The sequence below is a fragment of the Streptopelia decaocto genome (genome assembly GCF_964273445.1).
Source record: "Streptopelia decaocto genome assembly, chromosome: 7".
Lineage (NCBI taxonomy): Eukaryota > Metazoa > Chordata > Aves > Columbiformes > Columbidae > Streptopelia > Streptopelia decaocto.
In genome coordinates, this window is record NC_138661.1 from 57,672,648 (window position 1) to 57,693,264 (window position 20,617).

Genomic DNA, 20,617 nt, shown 5'->3' on the forward strand with positions numbered 1-20,617 from the left:
TGATGAACCCCACAATGGAACTGCCGTGAGGGGAAACCAATGCTGGGTAAAAGGGGTATTTTAGCCCGGATTTATCCCCTGAAATAAGTGTGGCTCTGCAGCACTACACAAGCAGAGCCACCAGCACAGGCGGGGGCAGCAGGGAACACAGGAGCCCAAGCTGGAGTTGCCAGCTGTGGCTAAAACCTGAGGTCCTAAACATTGTTATATCACCTCAGGTTTTATGGTGTCTCAAAGACTTTTTAAACAAACTCTAAAAGTTATAAGCAGCAAAGAACATTGATAAACTACTCAGGTAAACAGCTGATCAGCGAATCAACAAGTGAATATGACCTAAACAAGTTAAAGCTTGTAATATTTTTTTTAAAGAAATAAAATTAGGTATATATAAGATTCTATAAAGCCGTCCTATTGGAATATTTTTCTAGATGTCTGCTTATTCCTCACTGGGAAATGATTAATGTTATTCTGTTTTTAACTTTATTTTCTAAGGGTCCACTTCACTGAGAGATCATTTACTGAGAGATCATTCTCATTTTTTTTTGTCCAGGCTGCTCTCTAGGATTTTAACAGGTACATTTGTACCCTGACAAAATTATTGACACAAAATTATATTAATTTATAACTTTGTAATGAAAGTGAGATCTTAGATTAATTTTCTCATTATTTTAAATGAAATCTGGATAACATTTCTTGTCTTCAGCAATGAAAAAAGTAATCTTAAAGCAAGAAATAAGAACAAAAAAGTTTTATGTTTTCAAATACACCTACACAAAAAAACCCAACCTGTGTTCTTAACTTGAAATGGCTTTTGGAGTTCAATTCTAGATACTCTTACAAACTAAACCCAGCAGTTTTACCAAATGGTTGTTATTATGGTTTCTAACTATTTTAATCTAAATTATCTAGATTTTAGTAGAAAACACTCTACAGAATTTTTTTAGTATAGAAAATTGCATATTGTTTCATTCAGGTTGAGGTTCATTAAAGTCATTTAACCATGTATGGCTAAAAACCATGTAACTCCTTCCTCTCGAGATATCCAAGCATAGAATGTATAATAATTATCATTATTATTGTAAAAGCAGTGACTTTATGTTCTGTTGCTAGAGCTACCACTCCTATCTTTATGCATATTGACTCTCAAAATCTGGATCTTGAATGACATTTTTAATGTTTCTGAACCTTTTTTTGGGGCGAGAAGGGAGTGGAAGGGGTGTCTATAAGATAACTTAATTTTGACATTTACATTAACACACAAAAAGATCACTTTGTCCAGTCACGTAAAATTCTGCAGCTTTACTGGTGTATGAAACAGAGAAGACACAGATTTAACTCAATAGACAGCAATATTAGAAGAAAATAAGGTGCTTCTATATTAATACAAATATGTTTATAAAAGCTTCTAACCCATCAGAATGCTATTAGAGGGCAAAATGCAAAGTCCAATGGCATTTCTTTGCTCCACCAATAACATTATAAAGAATACATATATGGAAAAGAAAACATAAACCAGAAATTCTTAAAAGAAATTTACTCTAAAATTTCAACAGTTCTCTATTTAAGAAAGTCAGACATTAACACAGAAATCTTACCAGCATTTTTGAGTGTGATAAAGCTGTTCGTGGGGGAGGGAATGCATAATCTGCTGTTTCCAAATCAGGATGCAAAACCTAGAGAATTTGTTAAACAAATTTTTTCCCTCATTTTGCTGAGGAAAGGATAAATTACTTTTTTTTTTTTCTTTCTCAAATTAATATTCACTGATAGTAAATACCTCAAATAATAGATTGAATTAAATCATGGAGATTATATGGAAATAAAGGTCAGATTAACTTCTCAGCTTCGGGATTCTATAAGCGAGCTAGTTATCAAAAACTCGTATTACAGTCAATGAAGCAAGTCAATACAGTTAGGGATTCTAGAGCTGATTCATCTGCACCAGATCAACAGACAGAAAATTCTTCTCTTTAAGACAAGAAGATTTGTTCAGAAGCCTCCAAATAAAGTGTTTCCTATCTTATGGCAATGATAGTAAAAACACAAACTGATCTACTTTTTTTGGTGATTCCCTAATTCTTGAATATTGATATAGAGGCATCGTACAAATAAACTTTAAGACTAATTGGTTATTCATTTGTTAAACTTCAAGACAAAGTACAACTGAAATTAATTTATAAAAACAGAAAAGAAGCTAAATTGAATAGTAACAATGCTGCTCAAATACTGAGGTTGAACTCCTATTAAAAAATCATTATCAGGAAGTAAAAAAATCACTATCTACCTCTTGAATAGTGAAAACCATATTTTAATAGTAAATAACTGATGATATTTAACTTCAGATAATAAATGCTTCTAAATCCAGGAATTTTGGCATGAGTCATAGTTTTAAATCTCATATTTCCAGTGTGTTTGAAAGCAATTTAGTACTGAAGTTTTTTTTTTTTTTTTAATTTAAAATTAGGTGAGAGAGTAAAAAATGGGGTTTGTATCAAAACATACTAGAGAAAGCGCCATTTGAGTCTGATGTAGCAGTGGCTCTGGCAGCTGAGAAAGATGAATACATTCAGGAATTTTAATTGTGCCTCCGTCCAGGTCTGCTATGATTACATCTAACTGTAAGGAACAAACAAACACGTTATCGGTAGAGAATACTGTAAGCATAGTTTTAAAATAGTTGAAACTTCATGATCTACAAGTAAGTTAAAGTAAACAACCTAAATCAGTACTAACTTCAATGTACAGAATGCTTTTGATAAAGGAAATGCAAGAAATACTTCATATTACTGAATCTAGCCAGGAAAAACGAAGGCAAACTAAAGAAAGTAAAATTAGGCCAAACTTTCAAAAGTGGCTTCTGTCTCTGGATGTTCCAGGTCCCTGTTTGGTGTTTCGACATAGCTGTTATTCTGTTTGCAGAAGCACATAGTGAGGACAACTGCAAGTAAAATTACGTGTTTCTAGGCACCTCTGTAACCCTGGTTCAGTTTCTCCAAGTACGTGCTTAAAAAGTAAGGATTGAAATAAAATAATTGAGGTTACATTTGAAAATCCTATGGGAATTATTCAAACTCACAACAAATACACAAGCAAGCTGGAAATGGAACTATTCCTTCCTTTCCTGCACTAGAATCAAATCTGCTCTACTTTACAGTCTCAAGGTATTCACAAAAGAATTGATGCTTTTTCTTTTTTCTCCTCCTGATTGTCTTGCCGTGCCTTCTACAATAATATTTTAAATGTACGTGAATTGTACATATAAACACCTCTGAAGCAGGGGAAATGTCTGCAACCAAACCTCACAAAAACCTCACTGTGGCTATGAACACACTGGGCAGACATACTTACAAGCTCGTGAATGTCATTGCGAAAGACAGAATGGATGCCAATTATGAACGGTGTTGGTGAGCTGAGAACTTCCAATAGCTGTGCAGGAAGAATTGGAATATAGGGGTAACTGTGAAAAGAATAGATAAAATATAATTAAAGCTATTGACTATCCTTTCACATAGGACAGCTTTTTTCTTTAAAAAAAAAAAAAATCTTCCTGTTACACATTAAATTCACTATAAATGCTTGTATTTTAAAGATACAAAACATGAACATATTAATTAAATATTTCTTTATAAAGTGCTGTGCTGTTAAAAGAACAACCATCACGAAAACTCCAGAAATTATTATATTATAGGGTCCACAATTTATTGTAAATGAGTTTATTTTGCAAAACAAGAGAAGCCTATTTGTATTGTAACTTTTATGTTCTATAAACATTATATTTGTCCACAACTTTTAGGTAACTAGGGATGCTAAAGTTACAGATAATACTTTAATTTTAAAAACATGGCTAGTTTTTGTCCAGACACCTACAACTCAGCCTTTCTTGAAATAACATTAATAAGAAATCTAATTGAAATCTTTGCTTTGATATTGAAATGACAACTAAACCTTATGTATAAAACTCTGTTTTTCGGATAGTGTTTACTTGATTTGACAATTTTCATCAGAGCAACATGAAAATCTAGATCTAAATTCATCAATGCATTTCAACACTTAATTTATAGTTATTAAAAATTTACTTCCATGGTTAATGTAGCGTTAAGAAACATATTCCAAAACTCACTTTCAATTTTCTTTTCCTTATTATTCTATATTAAATTAAGCCTGTCTCTGAAATACTTTAAAGAAAAACATGCTATTAAAATACAAGTGTTTTAAAAAACACGTGTCAAAATTAGATGTCTTGTTCCTAAAAAAAAACAGAGCGCTTGCCATGAAGTTTTCCATTTCAAAATGCTAGATTCAGGTGTTGCTGTTTAGAGAGGCTCGATTTGTTGCTTTAAAATTTGTTCTCTGTTGGACGTTTCTCAGTGACTTACAACTGTGATACAACCTAACACAAATCTTATCGCAGAACCACAGAATCTTTTGGGTTGTAAAGTGCCTCAGGAGATCATTTAGCCCAAGCTTCTGCTCAAAGCAGGGTTAAGACTAAACCCACATCAGGTTTTCCTAGGCTCTGTCCAGCTGGGTTCTGGGGTGGAAGTTCCAGACATTCTCTGTTCCACTGTTTAGTTATCCTCATAATAAAACGTATTCCCTGCATACAGTCAGAAACCTCCCTCTCCCGTTTCGGTTTATGACCCTAATCTCTTGTTCTCCTGTCACGCACCTCCTCTTACTCACGTTATTGGATCTCCCTCATATCTTTTCCACACACTTACTCACGGATCATCACTGTCAAGTTCTACCATCCAACTGATGTTGTGAGTAGGGTTTCTGTTGTATTTGTAGGTAGGGTTTTTCATCTTTTAATTGTTTCTACTGTCAGAATGCAATCTGATTTTTACTAATTATGTGTACAGACTAGGACTTACATAGATGATCATGAAAACCTTTGCTTATTTGAGCAAACACAGCACAAATCCTTTTGTTAAGGACAATGTAATATAAGTTATAAAATTAGTCAAACAGTTTAAAGAACCGAAACTCAACTCACCTATATTTGAGAGGGAACATTAAAGACTCCAGAGCTCTACAGGCATCGCTGAGCCTCTGAAAACTTGCAGAGTGAAAGAGAACCTTATTCTCTGTAAGCACGGCACAGAACAAGCTGAGGACATTTTGGATGCCTTTAAAAAAAAAAAAAAAATCAAAACTACATTAAACATTAAAATGTGTCATTTGCTGGAGGAATTTTCAAAAAACATATGATAAAAGCATAAATTGCCAAACCCCAAGTTTTTCTACCTTTTATTTAAGTAGTGTGGCTTACTATTTTTCAGGTTGCTAAGATAGTATCTTAATGTATTCCTAAGTTTCAAATATATTGTATCACATTTCCCTTTCAATACCACTTTCAAAGGTTTTCCTCTTCTCAGCACAAATACCAGCAATGATTAATAATGACTTCAAACAGTATTATGTGTATCTTCTCCATAGTCTTCTGTGTACCTAGAATTCAATTCTGGTCACTGATCCAGGCTTAACTTATAAACATGTACAGATCTCCATGGGAAAAGAAAAAAATCATATTGCTCAGCTCAAAAGAAAATGACAAAGCCTTCCCAGTAAATACATTCATATTTTATCCATGGAGAGCGTTATAAGCATCACAAGGTTAAAAAAGGGCAATAAGAGCACACGTGTTATTAGAAGGATATATTAAAGAAGAGCTGACCGTTTAACCAGCCCTACTAGATTTAGGGTAAGACTCATGAATCAGATGATGGGGTTTTTTTTAGGACAATATAATTTACCTAGGAGACAAAGCCATGTGCTTTCAGGGAAAACCAAAAATACATTTCCTTTAAAACAAAGTCCCATCCTGAGAAGCAGACATGTCCGAGATATGTGAGATATGCTGAAATTTATGAAATTTCCTGAATATGCTGGAATGTGTGATGTTTCCCTGAGGACATAGCTTGTGTAATCAGTAAGACAGCCTTTATTACCTTTACAGAGCTACTGCTTATTTTACAATAATCCTCCCAATAAGAAGTGTGACTACTGAGAGCCACTAGTTTCATATGATAATGAACACGTTGTTTTGCTTAAGGACAGGAATTACCAGGGCTCATTTGGAGAGCTTTAAACTAGACTCGAAGGGGGATGGGGACGTAGCTGGGCTTGCATCAGTAGGGCATCACTCTAGAGTTCATGAAGGCTGGGAGGCCTCCCGTATCCCTGGGGTGAAATCGGTGTGCTCAGCTCGCTCGCAGTTGATGAGGCTTCTACAGGCAGCTGAGAGCAGCCTCGCAGTCACAGGCCCTGGTTGTGGTGGGGGATTTTAACTTCCCTGATGTTGCTGGAAGGACTACTCAGCCGGCCAGCCGCAGTCTAGGAGGTTCCTCCAGTGCCTTGACACGATAACCTTCTGATGCAAAGGGTGGAGGAGCCGACTAGGAGAGGTGCATGGCTGGACCTCATCCTCACTAACAAGGAGGGTCTGGTTGAAGCAGTAAAGCCTCGGTTGCAGCGGCCATGAGATGGTGGAGCTCAGGATCTCATGTGGCAGGAGCAGGATAACAAGCAGAATTGCAATCTTGGATTTCAACAGGGCAAACTTTGGCCTTTTCAGGCAATTGCTGGGGGAAATCCCATGGGCAAGGCTGCTTGAAGGTAAAGGGGCCCAAGATATTTGGTTAGTGTTCAGGGACTGTTTCTACGGGGCACAAGATCAGAGCATCCCGACATGTAGGAAGTCAAGGAAGGGAGCCAGGAGACCTGCATAGTTAAGCAGGGAACTACTGGGTAAGCTCAAGTGGAAGAGGAGAGTTTATAGATCACAGAAGGAGGGTCTGGCCACTTGGGGAGAATATAAGGCTGTTGTCAGAGGGTACAGGGAGGCAACTAGAAAAGCTAAGGCCTCCTTAGAATTAAACCTGGCAAGAGGGGTCAAGGACAACAGAAAGAGCTTTTTCCAATACGTGGCAGATAAAACTAACACCAGAGGCAATGTAGGCCCACTGATGAACAAGGTGGGTGCCCTGGTGACAGAAGATACAGAGAAGGCAGAGTTACTGAATGCCCTCTTTGTCTCTGTCTACTCTGCCGGAGGCTGTCCTGAGAAGCCCCGTACCGCTGAGGCCCCAGAGGAAGGCAGGTCAATGGAAGAGTTTGCCTCGGTTGAGGAGGACTGGGTTAGGGAGCAGTTAGGCAATCTGGACATCCATAAATCCATGGGTCCGGATGGGATGCACCCACAGGTGCTGAGGGAGCTGGCTGAGGTCATTGCTGGGCCGCTCTCCATCATCTTTGCCAAGTCTTGGGAAAAGGGAGAGGTGCCTGAGGACTGGAGGAAAGCAAATGTCACTCCAGTCTTCAAAAAGGGCAAGAAGAAGGACCCGGGTAACTATAGACCGGTCAGCCTCACCTCCATCCCTGAGAAACTGATGGAATGACTTATCCTTGGTGCCATCTCAAGGCATATCAGAGATAAGAGGGTCATTGGAGGCAGTCAACATGGCTTCACCAAGGAGAAGTCGTGACTGACCAACGTAATTGACTTTTATGAGGACAAAACAAGATGGATGGATGATGGCAGAGTTGACTTGAGTAAGGCATTTGACACGGTCTCCTACAGCATCCTTATAGCTAAACTGAGGGAGTGTGGTCTGGACGATCGGGTAGTGAGGTGGACTGCGAACTGGCTGAAGGGAAGAAGCCAGAGAGTCGTGGTCAATGGGGCGGAGTCTAGTTGGAGGGCTGTATCTAGTGGAGTGCCTCAGGGGTCAGTACTGGGGCCTATATTATTCAATACATTCATCAATGATTTGGATGAGGGAATAGAATGACTGTCAGCAAGTTTGCTGATGACACTAAGCTGGGAGGAGTGGCTGGCACGCCAGAAGGCTGTGCTGCCATCCAGAGACCTGGACAGGCTGGAGAGTTATGCAGGGAAAAATTTAACTAAATATAACAAGGGCAAGTGTAGAGTCTTGCATCTGGGCAGGAACAACCTCAGATTCCAGTTTAAGTTGGGGAATGACTTATTTGAGAGCAGCGTATGGGAAAGGGACCTGGGGGTCCTGGTGGACAGCAGGATGACCATGAGCCAGCACTGTGCTCTTGTGGCCAGGAAGGCCAATGGCATCCTGGGGTGGATTAGAAGGGGGGTGGTTAGTAGGTCAAGAGAGGTTCTCCTTCCCCTCTACTCCACCCTGGTGAGACCACATCTGGAATATTGTGTCCAGTTCTGGGCCCCTCAGTTCCAGAAGGACAGGGAACTGCTGGAGAGGGTCCAGCGTAGGGCAACAAAGATGATCAAGGGAGTGGAGCATCTCCCTTATGAGGAAAGGCAGAGGGAGCTGGGTCTCTTTAGCTTGGAGGAGACTGAGGGGTGACCTCATTAATGTTTACAGATATATAAAGGGTGAGTGTCACGAGGATGGAGCCAGGCTCTTCTCAGTGACAACCAAGGATAAGTCAAGGGGTAGTGAGTACAAACTGGAACACAAAAGGTTCCACTTAAACTTGAGAAGAAACTTCTTCTCAGTAAGGGTAACAGACACTGGAACAGGCTGCCCAGGAAGGTTGTGGAGTCTCCTTCTCTGGAGACATTCAAAACCCACCTGGACACCTTCCTGTGTAACCTCATCTGGGTGTTCCTGCTCTGGCAGGGGGATTGGACTGGATAATCTTTCGAGGTCCCTTCCAACCCCGACTTTCTGTGATAACGGCTTGTGCTTTCAAACTCCATTTTCCAAGAATGGGACAGACCCATGAAATCAAAGACAGAGACTTATGAGGATGGAAGGACAAAACGCTTTGTTATAATGCTGAGTGAGTTGGGGTTGCAAACACTTGCGATTGTGTTCAGTGGTGTAATTAATATTGTACTAAATAGTATAAAACAAACTACTTTGTAATATACAAGGTAAGGATAGTGTTAAAAAATTGAACTGCTCTCCTCATGTGAATGGAATAGCCTTCACCAGTGAACGGTTAGAAGCAAACCTGAAATAGTGTCCTTTCTCGTGTATGTATGCATAAATATATTTCCATGTATGTATGTCTTTGAACACAATATAGAAACGGCTGCCCGTTTAAAAACAAACAAAAAAAAAATCTAAGAAATTAAAAACTTCAACTGTCCTTTTAATGCAAAACTTCCCTTGTTCCCAGAAGACTTTCAAAAGTGGTTTGGAGTATACTTTTTGTTTTAAACTAAGCTTCTGCTTTCAAGCTAAGTGGGCTTTTTATACCATTTCATTCCACACCAAAAGTCATATTAAGACACTTAGGAATACAATTTTTAAACATCTGACACTATTTTCCTATCATCAGATACAAAAATTCTCAAATAATCCTCTAAAAACCTGTAATGTTCTGCCAGGTATTACTGAGGAAAATAATACCTAAAACCCAAATATTCACATTTTGTACAACCTAATTATCTTAAAAAAAACAGTCTTGTAATAAAAATATCTATAACTAAAAACTCTAGAAGGTGATGGTTTTCCATTCTGCACATCTGATAAGTGCAATCTAGGCTGAGGAGTTCTAAAATATTTTCTGGATTTTATTGACTTTAAATCATGTTTTAAAAATAATTAAAACATTCCTTTAGTGAAAGTATTCAATTGTAACTGAGCTGTGTTTAAAACAAAATAGTCCTTTTTTCTAGCTATATGATATTCCCTTGCTGTGGATTATGATGATTCAAGAGTCTAGAAGGAATATCTTAATTCTAATATCTTTAAAACTCCTAAAACACATCCAGTATCAGCATCTTTCACTTGAAATCTCTTCTGAATACAGGCTTCTTCATTAGATATCAAAACAATACACAATTCTCAATAGCATGTCACTACTGAGCACTTTAAAAATGCACAAATTTTACTAACAAAGTACATGAATGAATTGGAAATCAAGATTTTGCTTATGTATAAGGAGGACACCTTGCAAGTACTTCATAGTATTTGAACACCAGCCTTCTAAAAAGAAGATGCGAATAAACTACTCTGACCTTCTAGTGTTGATACGTGTCTATGACGCCAAAACAAAACATGACAGTTACACTGATTTTTTTTGTTCTATTAAAAAAAACTGAGAACACATTGGCTGTAAAGCACAAGACCATGCGGTCTCCCAGAGACTACTAAAGTGATCCACTATTGTATGGCTAATAGAGGTAATCTTCATCATCATATATAGCATCTCTTAGATTTTTTTCTTTACCACTTTAAGAAATGGATTTTGGCAGATGTCTTCAACTTACAAAAAATTTTGGAAGTCTAATCAGTGTAATTTTTTTTTCCTGCTGATTTTTCTTGATAGTTTCTTTTAATAACTCAAGTTCACGTACACTATGTTAGAAGACAGGTCAAAACTCAGTGCTGAAGTTACACGGAAGTTCAACTTTTCTATCTAATATGTTCTTAGTAACCAGAAAAATAAGGTCTTCATTTCTGTAAGACTTGGGGTCAGGAAAAAAGTATGACAAGAACGGGTTTGTCACCTGAACTCAACTACAGTAAGCCTCGAGTTCACAAGTTCCAGCTTCCTCCCAAGGTTTTACTGGAGGACAAAGGGACTATACTCAAAAAGCAACACTTAACTGGAATAAAAAGTAGGAGAAAAAACAAATAAACTAATGCTTTTTTTTGCTTTTTGTTTATAATTTAAACTATTAAGCAGTGATGATACAGTTTGTGAAGCTTTCATAGTTTCACTAGGGAAATTAGTCTGGATTTGCTGCAAATTACTGGCTGCAGATACAGCTTCAGTTTGTACTCCACAAAGGCATTTCTCATTGAAACTTAATCAGCACCAATGTAATTTGATATTTAAGATTACTATTTTTAGCAACTATCTCCCTTGTATAATCTTGATGCTGCACAGAATAATATTTGCTGCAAATATGTTTTTATTACCTTCTGCTAGTTAGTCTCTCAAATATTTGCTACATTTTAACTGGCCGTGGAAGACGGACTTGAAATGTTTGCTGTGATGTGAATGCACGATGCAGGCCCAGCCGTGCTGAGTTAGACAAGAAGATTGATTTGCAGAACTTATGAAAGTGACCAAAGTGGAGAGCACTGAGACACATCTCTCCCATAAATCAGCAGGTACAATACAGTACAAAACAGTACAATAAAAAAAACACGTCAACAAATAACCAAGGTAATTTCTTTACGTAACTTTCGCAAAAGGCCCTTTAAAATGAAAACTTCACTGAGTCTTTTCTTTCCTGAATGAAAGTTCACAGCCTTAGAAATACTATATTCCTAAGAGAGGTTCTGAAGTTTTGAAGGGTTTGTTTCATTTGTTGTTGTTGCTGTTTGTTCTTGTAATAGAAGTGTTATTCCATTAAGAAGCTAACCACCTATATTGACCAGCTTCTTGAAAACAGGCTACTCAGTTTGGAAACACACTTGGGCAGTGAGACTCAGGGTAACCTCTTCCACTGACTGACTAACTGGTACAGCCCAGGCAGATTCTTTGGTACCACTTGTTTTCCTTCCTTTTTTTTTTTAAAAAAAAAAAAATATATATATATATATATATACTCTGTATACAATACAGAAAAGCATAAATAAAATCAAGTGTACAATATAGACATCTAATCTGGAATTTTCTTATTTTCAAGATTATATCCACCGACTCAATATAAAACTATTGCTCCACATATCCTTCGAAATACATGTTTTCAGGAATATGAGCAATATAGTGACTGCAAAAGAAATTTTCATCTGATACAATCAAACCGATTATAAATAGTAAGACTTTTGATTACTTGCCTTTTTTAAACCATTGATTAAATTATTTGACCAAGTCACCAAGGTGTTACTTCAAGCCTTGCATGTTGTTTACCCAAACCAAACAGTTCCGAATAACAGCCTGAGCCCAGTTTCCTCATGCTACAAGACACAATCGCGTCTGTAACCTTGAACCGTACACTGGTCTTCAGACTCCACACTACATCCGATGCTAATTTGTCAGGGCATAAATAGACAACATGAAAAACAACAAACAAGTTGATTTTTACAGATGACTCTCTTGCAGTCTACAAACAGACAGACATCCTGTGAAATATTATACATACGCTGGAAATTTCTGAATGGAGGCTTCCTGACCTTCACTGTTTTCAAGTATTTAAAGAATCTGTAATTTGTACTAAATTATCTGACATCCTACATCAACAAATGTATCATTCTGCCTGCTTCCTGTTGTTCTAGAATTTAAGCATTTATTTAAGCAGGATTAAAAAAAAAACCAAACACAAAGTGTACTTGACAAATTACCAACTGTCCTCTGTATTGCATTAAATCAAAATATTATCACTAACTTTTTCAGACTTTTGTAAGCAGTTATAAACATGAGATTTGGAAACTCAACTAGTTGAATACATTATTATGCCAATATGCCATTCTTTAATTACTAGACAGAAGAAAAAGCTTAATAGACAAAATAATCCATAACTTAGCCAGACTAATCCAGGAAATGGGTCAACAAAGACTGAAAAGCCTTTCTGAAAGGCCACTGGAGAGTGCAGAGTACGAGTTCTGTGCCAGGCAGTGTCAAGCGCTAAAGATAACTGGGGAAAAAAGTAGAGAAAAACAAAACTCTTTTCATTTTTATTTTTAGATGTAGCTGCATAGCACTGCTAATGAACAAAATACAAGGTTAAGATATAAATAAGAGGCAACAATTGTACTCATACCCATATAGGCAATCCTCATCAAATTGCTTTCGTCAATCCAAAAATTACACAGTATCTCCAACCGACTACACGCAGTTAAAACAAAACCCAAAATAATTGCTACGGATGTCACTCAGTTCAGGATCGATTTACACTTAGAAAAGTGCGCACTGCTGCACTGCTCAACCCATGATTAAATCATTGCTGCACTTGCTCACAATAGGGGAGCAACCCAGCTGTGCCAGCAGAGAGCTTTGTGGGGGTGTAGTTATTCTGCTTTCCGCCTGGGTGACAGAGAACACGGGCCAGACGAGTACCCCAAGAGATTCATTGACTTGGTCTTTGTGAGACTAAGGAGGAAGAGAAGCAGTCCCTAAACCACAGAGCTTTCAGCTAAGACATTTAGTGAATGAAGTGTTCGTACTAATTTCTCAGCACATAGAAGCAATTATGGGTGTGAGACGCAGTAAAGAAATCAAAATACATTTTTAGAGATAAACTTTTGATTTTGGAACTGAAGTGAAGGCAATTCAGTATCTGAACCATGAATGTTGCATGTTCTTTGTAAGACGTAGGGCAGAATGAAGTGTTCTCTACAAACCAGCCTTTGGGGAAGGTGGGAAGAGGTAAGAACAGGAGGATCATACTGAAGGACTCTGGTATCAATGTCACAAAAGCCAACTGATCATTAAACAACAAATCAAAGAAGACTGTGAAAATGAGTATATACATTAAAAAAATCTCTTCAGCTGCTGGATAAATATTCCTATCACTACTGCTCCCTGAATGTCTAACAATATCAACTGTGTTCTGTCAACACCGAGTCATCCAAAAGGTGGTTGTCATCCAAACCCAAAATTACACAGGCACAAAAAAGAGGGATTAAGCACAGTATATGACCTACTTAGGAAGACACAGGGTGATGTCTGTCATCTGTATGTTGATCTCACTTCCTTATTACCAATTTCATTAAATCCCTCTGCAGACCTAATTCAAGGAGCGGCAAAAGCCCTCTGGATTCCTTGAGTCTTTAAACACAAGTCTGCCAATACACTGAGTGAACATGATCAGCGAATTCTTTTTTCAGAGACAACGATACAGCTAAAGACAGTTACTAATAAAATATTTAGGTAATAAAGTCTTCACCCCTGAAAGACAGAATTGCAAAACCATTTCACATGCACAGTTTTAAAGCTATTCAGATGCAAAGTGAGACTGATAAGCTCAAGATTCATATGAGTGCATTAAGTTTTCTCAATAAAGTAGAAAAGACAATGGAAGGTAAAACAGACAAATAATGGTTTCACATATAGAAAGTCCTTCACATGGCAGGGAGGTGAATGCCCAATTTACATGAAATCAATAATTGAATTATACCAACATAACCTGCATTAACAACTGAAGGTTTACAGCCCATTGTATGTCTGGCTCATACAGACAGCCTTGATCTGTGCTAAAAGAAACAGACTGTTACTTTATTTCAAGTGTTTGGGGTTTTGGTTTGTTCGTTTGGGTTTTTTTTGTTTTTGTTTTTAAGTAAACACACATAAAAAATTCTAGTGAAGAATAAATGCCAAGAGGATGTCAGTCAAAGTAGGTTTGCATATAAAATTAAATTCAGAGCTGTTATGGGGAAGATAATCTTCACACAAATAAAATACGAGATAATTTTTTTCTCCTACAGGAAGTGTGGCAAGCAATATTTCTCAATATTGAACTATAAACTACCAGATGAAAATGGAGATATTAACATTTGAGTAACAGTCTATTCTGCTGACATATCATTTATTTTCACATTTCATTTCACATGGCATTTTCTGCTTAGTTATTTAGTTATCTAGTAAGATACCTAAGATAGAAAGCTATTTGGTTTGGATGATAATCCCATAAATATCTAGTATTCCAGCCCTGAGCAAGTCATAAATAGAGACAAACAGTAATCCTGTACAAAAGTAGTATCGGGATACAGAATCTCTGTAACCCTCACAGGCCCAAACTAACCAAAACTCAATGAAATAATTTTGTAAAATAATTAGTGTGGACTGGGATAACAGATCCATACTAATTCATGCAAATGCTGCCAGATTTCCCTAAGTAGAGGTGGGAGGGAGCTATTGAAATGTTCCCACATAGGTCACTTGCCTTTTCAGAACTGCTCTTTCAATAAATATGAATTTATTACTTGTACTGAATATTTTGCGAAAAGTTCTCTCCCACAGACATTAAAAGATAAATTGGAAAAATACGCATATCCTACAAAAATTATTTATAGCCGTTAAATTAATCAAAATTATCTTTCTTTACGCTGGTAGCAAATCTAAAATCATAAGTTGATGTGAAGGAGAAATTATTTACAACTGCTGATTTACTTAAGTAATCAAAAATAGATACTGCCATTTACCAGCTCTCCAAACTCATATATGGTAAACCATCTGAAAGTAAAGGAGGATTTCTGTTCTGCCACCAACAGACGTTTTCAACTTCAACCAACACAATTTGGTTCTAAAATTTCACATTAGAAATCAGGTCAGTTATAAAGTTTTCTGACCACAGATTCAAAGCCATGGCAGGATGAGCAGAAAGCAAAGTCATGACCATTACTTTTTTGAGACTATTGGGAATTATTCTGCATATGAGCTAATTAGCAAAGTATGTTACCTAATAAGTAAGCGGCGCATCAAAATGGAATTACTGTATTTATCCCCTCATTGCCAATGTCGACAATTCAAGAAGCCTCTGGGAATAGCACATGAACAACTTTTACACATCAATGACAGCCTTTTTATGGGACTGAGCCATATCCACTGGGTAGCATCAGAAACTTGGTGTGGTGATGCCCACTTACAGATACCAGCAAATCATAGATCCTGATCCTGAAACCTTAATTTTTATTTACTCACAGGCACAATGTGCAAACCAGCATTTTTGAAAATATAAAAGTATACGGTACAAAATCGGAACATTTCACTTTCACCATCACAAGAAGCCCCTGAAAACACTTAATGACTTTCTACCTTGATGATGGATATTTTTGTCATCTTTACAGCTACATTTAAAACAGCAAGTCTTGAGTTATTTGAATCAAAACTATGACAACTAATTCCAGAAAAATACATAGCTTATCTATTTACAAAAAACTGTAAAAGCAAGTATTTCACTCATAGGTAAGAAAAGGCCAAAAGGCAAAACAGAGAATTAAATCCACAAAATTATGAGTAGCTGCAATATGAAAAAGAACAGTATAACATACGGGAAAGAATACCATGTGTAATGGATCGTAAAATATTCTTAGCAGAAATATTACAAATTAAATCCTGATGGACCAAAGGGACACCCATAATTTGACTGGATTTGTTTAAAGCAGAAGAATGTCCTTTAAAAAATGCAGCGCGAGAGTAATATCACTATGATCCTTAGAAAGAAAATATCCAAGAATGAAAAGAGTATTGTCATTCTTGAACCGTACACAGGAAAAATGGTCAAGGATACACAAGAAATTGCAAACATATCTGTTTCCTGCCTAAGGACTACAAAGTCTTTCTCAAGGGACATAACTACTAAAGTATTATATTAATGGAATCAAACAAATGCGAAGACGACAAGAGGTGGCTGATGAGGATATTCTGTGAGAGCCACCTTCAGCCGCTGTTGCTTGATATTCATGGAGCATAAAACCACAGATATTCAGTTAAGGAAACTGTGAAACACCATAAACAGGAAAAGTGAAAAAAGCTGCTTTATTTTCTTGAAACATATTTGGATTCTCTGCAAAATGTTTAGCGATCTTTAAAAATTCTTTCTTTGGGAAATGGTATGAGATTTTCCTGACCTCCTGAAATACTGATCACTCAGCCCACATTGCAACTGAATAGCAATAATTAAAAAAATGATTTTACAAGAACAAATGGAACGAAATTTCTATAAAACTATTTTTTTCTTTCCTCTGGAGCACAAGCATTAACATTGACATTTTGAAAACTAAGTTTTGCAAGGTCTTACGATTTAACTGCTATCAAGTTTGATTTGGATTAATGAGAAAGCTATTTCTGTATTCATACCAGCAAAAGTAGAAAGAAGAGCAATAAGTTCCAAGTAAGATCTGTTTCAGTATTTTCTATAAGTGAAGGTGAGCATCTTTTGCCTTTTCTAAATTAGTTTATTATTTTTTGTATTTTCTACTTTTATCTCTGGAAAAAAATAATTTGTTTTCACTCTTCTGAGAGGCGTCTTCTGAAGTCCTGCTGTAAACAGAAAATTACCCTCTTCTCAAGTATCTCAAAAGAAATGTTCACTTAACCATTTAAAGAAATTCACCCCATTGTTATAAAGCAAACTGCAATACATAATTTTGTTACTTGAAAAGCTTCTTAAAAACCAGCTCATTAAATATAGCACTTTATCAAATATGCAGCTTCAAGTTCCTTTACTTTAACAGTAGTATTTACTTAGGTCAGATAACTTTTCCTTCTGAGATTTATAATTTGCTTAAAATTAACTACTGCACATTTTGCCTCATTCGTAACACAAGTTTGGACTGGATAAAAAGCAAGCGAGCATCTTATTTCATGTGCTTCATTGTTCTGCAAAACAGTGAATACTACAGGAAATATTGGTCACTGCCTCCCAGCACGTTTCAGAATCCCGTCTACTGACGGCTGGGATCACAGCACCGGCATTACGCTGGTATTGACAGAGCTCTCAGTGTGTCCACATACGACAAACAAACATAAAAAACCTGAGCAGCACATACTGAAGGAATAGTTTGACATTACCTGACTGTGAGCTGCTCTAATGGCCATCACCCCACCCACACATTGCTGCTTTCCTTGCACCTGCAGTGATGCTCACAGAGTCCCAGGTGAGCTTGTTGCAGCTGGAAGAAGGATGGATCTGTTCTCACGGTAGCACTTTGCTACTAGACTGACTTAATCACAGCATCAAACCACAACCTGAGGCTGACACAAAACAGACGTGACTTGCCCTCCTTGCACCCTCCAGTATTTTGTGTTACCTTGGTGAGCTGAAGTAGTTTGGCACAGGTGAGCCGAGCACCGTTTTGGCGCAGGGGATGGGGCAAGACTCTGCAACTGGAAATGGATGTTCATAAATGGGACCAGCTGCCTGGCGGTTTATGCTGCTGGGGAAATGAAGCCTCAGTGACTGCACACAAAGTGCAGCTACTCAAGAGAGGTTCTCCTTCCCCTCTACTCCACCCTGGTGAGACCACATCTGGAATATTGTGTCCAGTTCTGGGCCCCTCAGTTCCAGAAGGACAGGGAACTGCTGGAGAGAGTCCAGCGTAGGGCAACAAAGATGATTAAGGGAGTGGAGCATCTCCCTTATGAGGAAAGGCTGAGGGAGCTGGGGCTCTTTAGTTTGGAGAAGAGGAGACTAAGGGGTGACCTCATTAATGTTTATAAATATATAAAGGGTGAGTGTCACGAGGATGGAGCCAGGCTCTTCTCGGTGACAACCAGTGATAGGACAAGGGGAAATGGGATCAAACTGGAACACAGGAGGTTCCACTTAAATTTAAGAAGAAACTTCTTCTCAGTGAGGGTAACAGACACTGGAACAGGCTGCCCAGGGAGGTTGTGGAGTCTCCTGCTCTGAAGACATTCAAAACCTCCAGCAGGGGGACTGGACGAGATGATCTTTTGAGGTCCCTTCCAATCCCTTACATTCTGTGATTCTGTGATTCTACTTGGGAGTGCAGAAGAGCCCCTGTACGAAAGTAACTATGACAATATTCCTTTATTTCCAACATCTAAAGGAACACTTTCTTTTTGTTCTGCTGTCACAGCAGAAAGGGCCCATTAGCAGTAAATGCCACATCAAATCCCCTGGTAATCTATTTGTTCTTTGACAGACTACACAAATCTACTTGGAAAGCTTGAACGGCAAATTCTCTTTTGCTGGGTTATAGAGCTAATCGCAGCTCACTGGCCACGGGGATTTAAACCGAAACTACAACATAAGCCAGCAGCATCCACTCATGCAACATGTGGTGCCAGGTTCCACAGGCAGCAGAGAACACAGTTTATTAAGATCAAAGACTGATTAGAAGTTTCTTGATTATACACTTCAATAAGTCTGTGTTAATTTAATTCATTCATATATGCTGTTAAATTCCAACAAAGGGTATATATGTTCCCATCACACAATATACGACATCTCATGGAAAGAAAAAACAAAACAGAACTTAAATAAGCTTGTAAAAAACATGAGAGAGGTAAAAAAAAAAGGTCTGGTTCATACCACTGAAGTTTTATAACAAACATGAGATGTGGAAGGGGCTCTATGTCAACGCTCTGATCCTAGTGCATCTCCCAGTTACAGGTATTAATGTACTGAAAATGCTGCATTTGGTCACTTCATATATTGTGTAGATTCAATCTCTCATTGCTTACCTGCCCTTACATTATTTCTGAACATAATGAAGTATTAAAATCTAAACAATTCTAGCTCTTTGTTGAAGACACTAGGATTTTCTTTGTCAACAAGTTGAAGCCAGCTCACGTTCTGACTGTGCAGTGACCCTTTCGTAATGTTTCCCAGCCATAAAAATGCACGTATATATTTATCAGGAATGTCTTTTCCCATTTATACAGTAATTCAATATAGTAATCTGTTGGCACAAAGTACACTCCATGAGAGGCTGAACATTCTATCTCCCCTAATCGAGAACTAAAATAATGAGAAACTATTACATTACAGAAAACATTCCTCAAAGTGTCAACAAATGTAGTGAAAAGCAAAAATTCTGGGTATTTTAATATGTCCTGCACTTAGAAATATGGGACTGAAGAGTCTAAGAACACTGAAAGAATCCAGCCTTTTACCATCATGACTATATCAGACAATCCCAAATTAATCCAGTTTCGTCTTAAATGTAGGGATACTGCTTGTTATTACTACTCAAAACAAAAGGTTTTGCAGAATTTTTCTCCTCCTATGGTTAGAAATCACCTTTTAACTTCCAGCCTTAACTGATTAATGACCTTTTTATAATAGTTTGTTCTTGATGCTCACCATTTTCTACAGCTCAAGCAGGTGTGCTCACAAATTCCTCCCTCTGAACAATATTGTTGTAAAAAGCAGCAAATGGTAACACATGTAATCTCTACCATATAGAGGAAAATAAAATTATAAAATACAGCAGAAAAACCTAACGTTCAAAAAGCAGCCTTTAAACACCAATATGAGCAATAATATCACCAACAATTTAAATATTCCTTTCAGATTTTGGGTTATTGGGGGACTTATCTTTTCTAAAGGAGGATACACTTTTTAAGCAGTAAAACTATTTTTACTTTCATTCAGAATAAAAATGTAAAGCACAGCACGTCCTCCAAGTACTGTCAGTTTAAGAATTAGCTATCACTAAAGTTAGCTAATTTGAGGAACATCATAATTCAGTTTTTCCCTTTTTGATTGGATTGGCATTTTCTAATAATCATGACAAAATTCATTACATTTTAATGTTATTGTATAATCTAATAAAATGTATACAAAAGCTACATGAAAACGACAGCACTATTTTTAAAGCATCTTTTTTGTTGTTGTTGTTAGTTGGGGTTTTGTTTGGTTGGTGTTTTGTTTTGTTTTTTAGTATAAAAATTCAAATATTACCAAAAAAAAACCTTAATCACAGAAGCAGTAAATCCTGGCTCTACTTCCTGTTATTTTCCTGACATGGTTCCATATAAGATCTATCTGCCTTAGGAACTATGTGAAGTATATCAGTTGAGAGTGTAAATCTATAAAATAATAGATGTCACTATAAAACAAAGGGACTTTAATAGGTAGCCACAGATATCCCCGTTCAGCAAAACATTAGGCTGAAAAAGAAAAATTGCTGTAGACTCTGGGGTCTTTTGACAGAGCTGAACAGGAATGAGCTGAGCTATATATCAAACCGGACTATTAAAGATTAAGCCATGCGCCAAAATATTATGTTTACAGACATTAAAC

General features: G+C 37.2%; 1 protein-coding gene across 12 annotated transcripts in view; it reads right to left on the reverse strand.

Annotated features, from left to right (window-relative positions):
- The window catches only part of SBF2 (SET binding factor 2), a 265,873-nt gene that overhangs the window by 108,981 nt on the left and 136,275 nt on the right, over positions 1 to 20,617 (reverse strand). For all 12 annotated transcript variants that reach the window (XM_082059563.1, XM_082059564.1, XM_082059561.1 and 9 more), the window contains exons 7-10: positions 4,997 to 5,129; positions 3,349 to 3,457; positions 2,503 to 2,616; positions 1,596 to 1,673 (exon numbers count right to left, since the gene is read on the reverse strand). In XM_082059563.1, the coding sequence (XP_081915689.1) occupies positions 1,596 to 1,673; positions 2,503 to 2,616; positions 3,349 to 3,457; positions 4,997 to 5,129 (434 nt within the window). The remainder of the gene's footprint in view (positions 1 to 1,595; positions 1,674 to 2,502; positions 2,617 to 3,348; positions 3,458 to 4,996; positions 5,130 to 20,617) is intronic.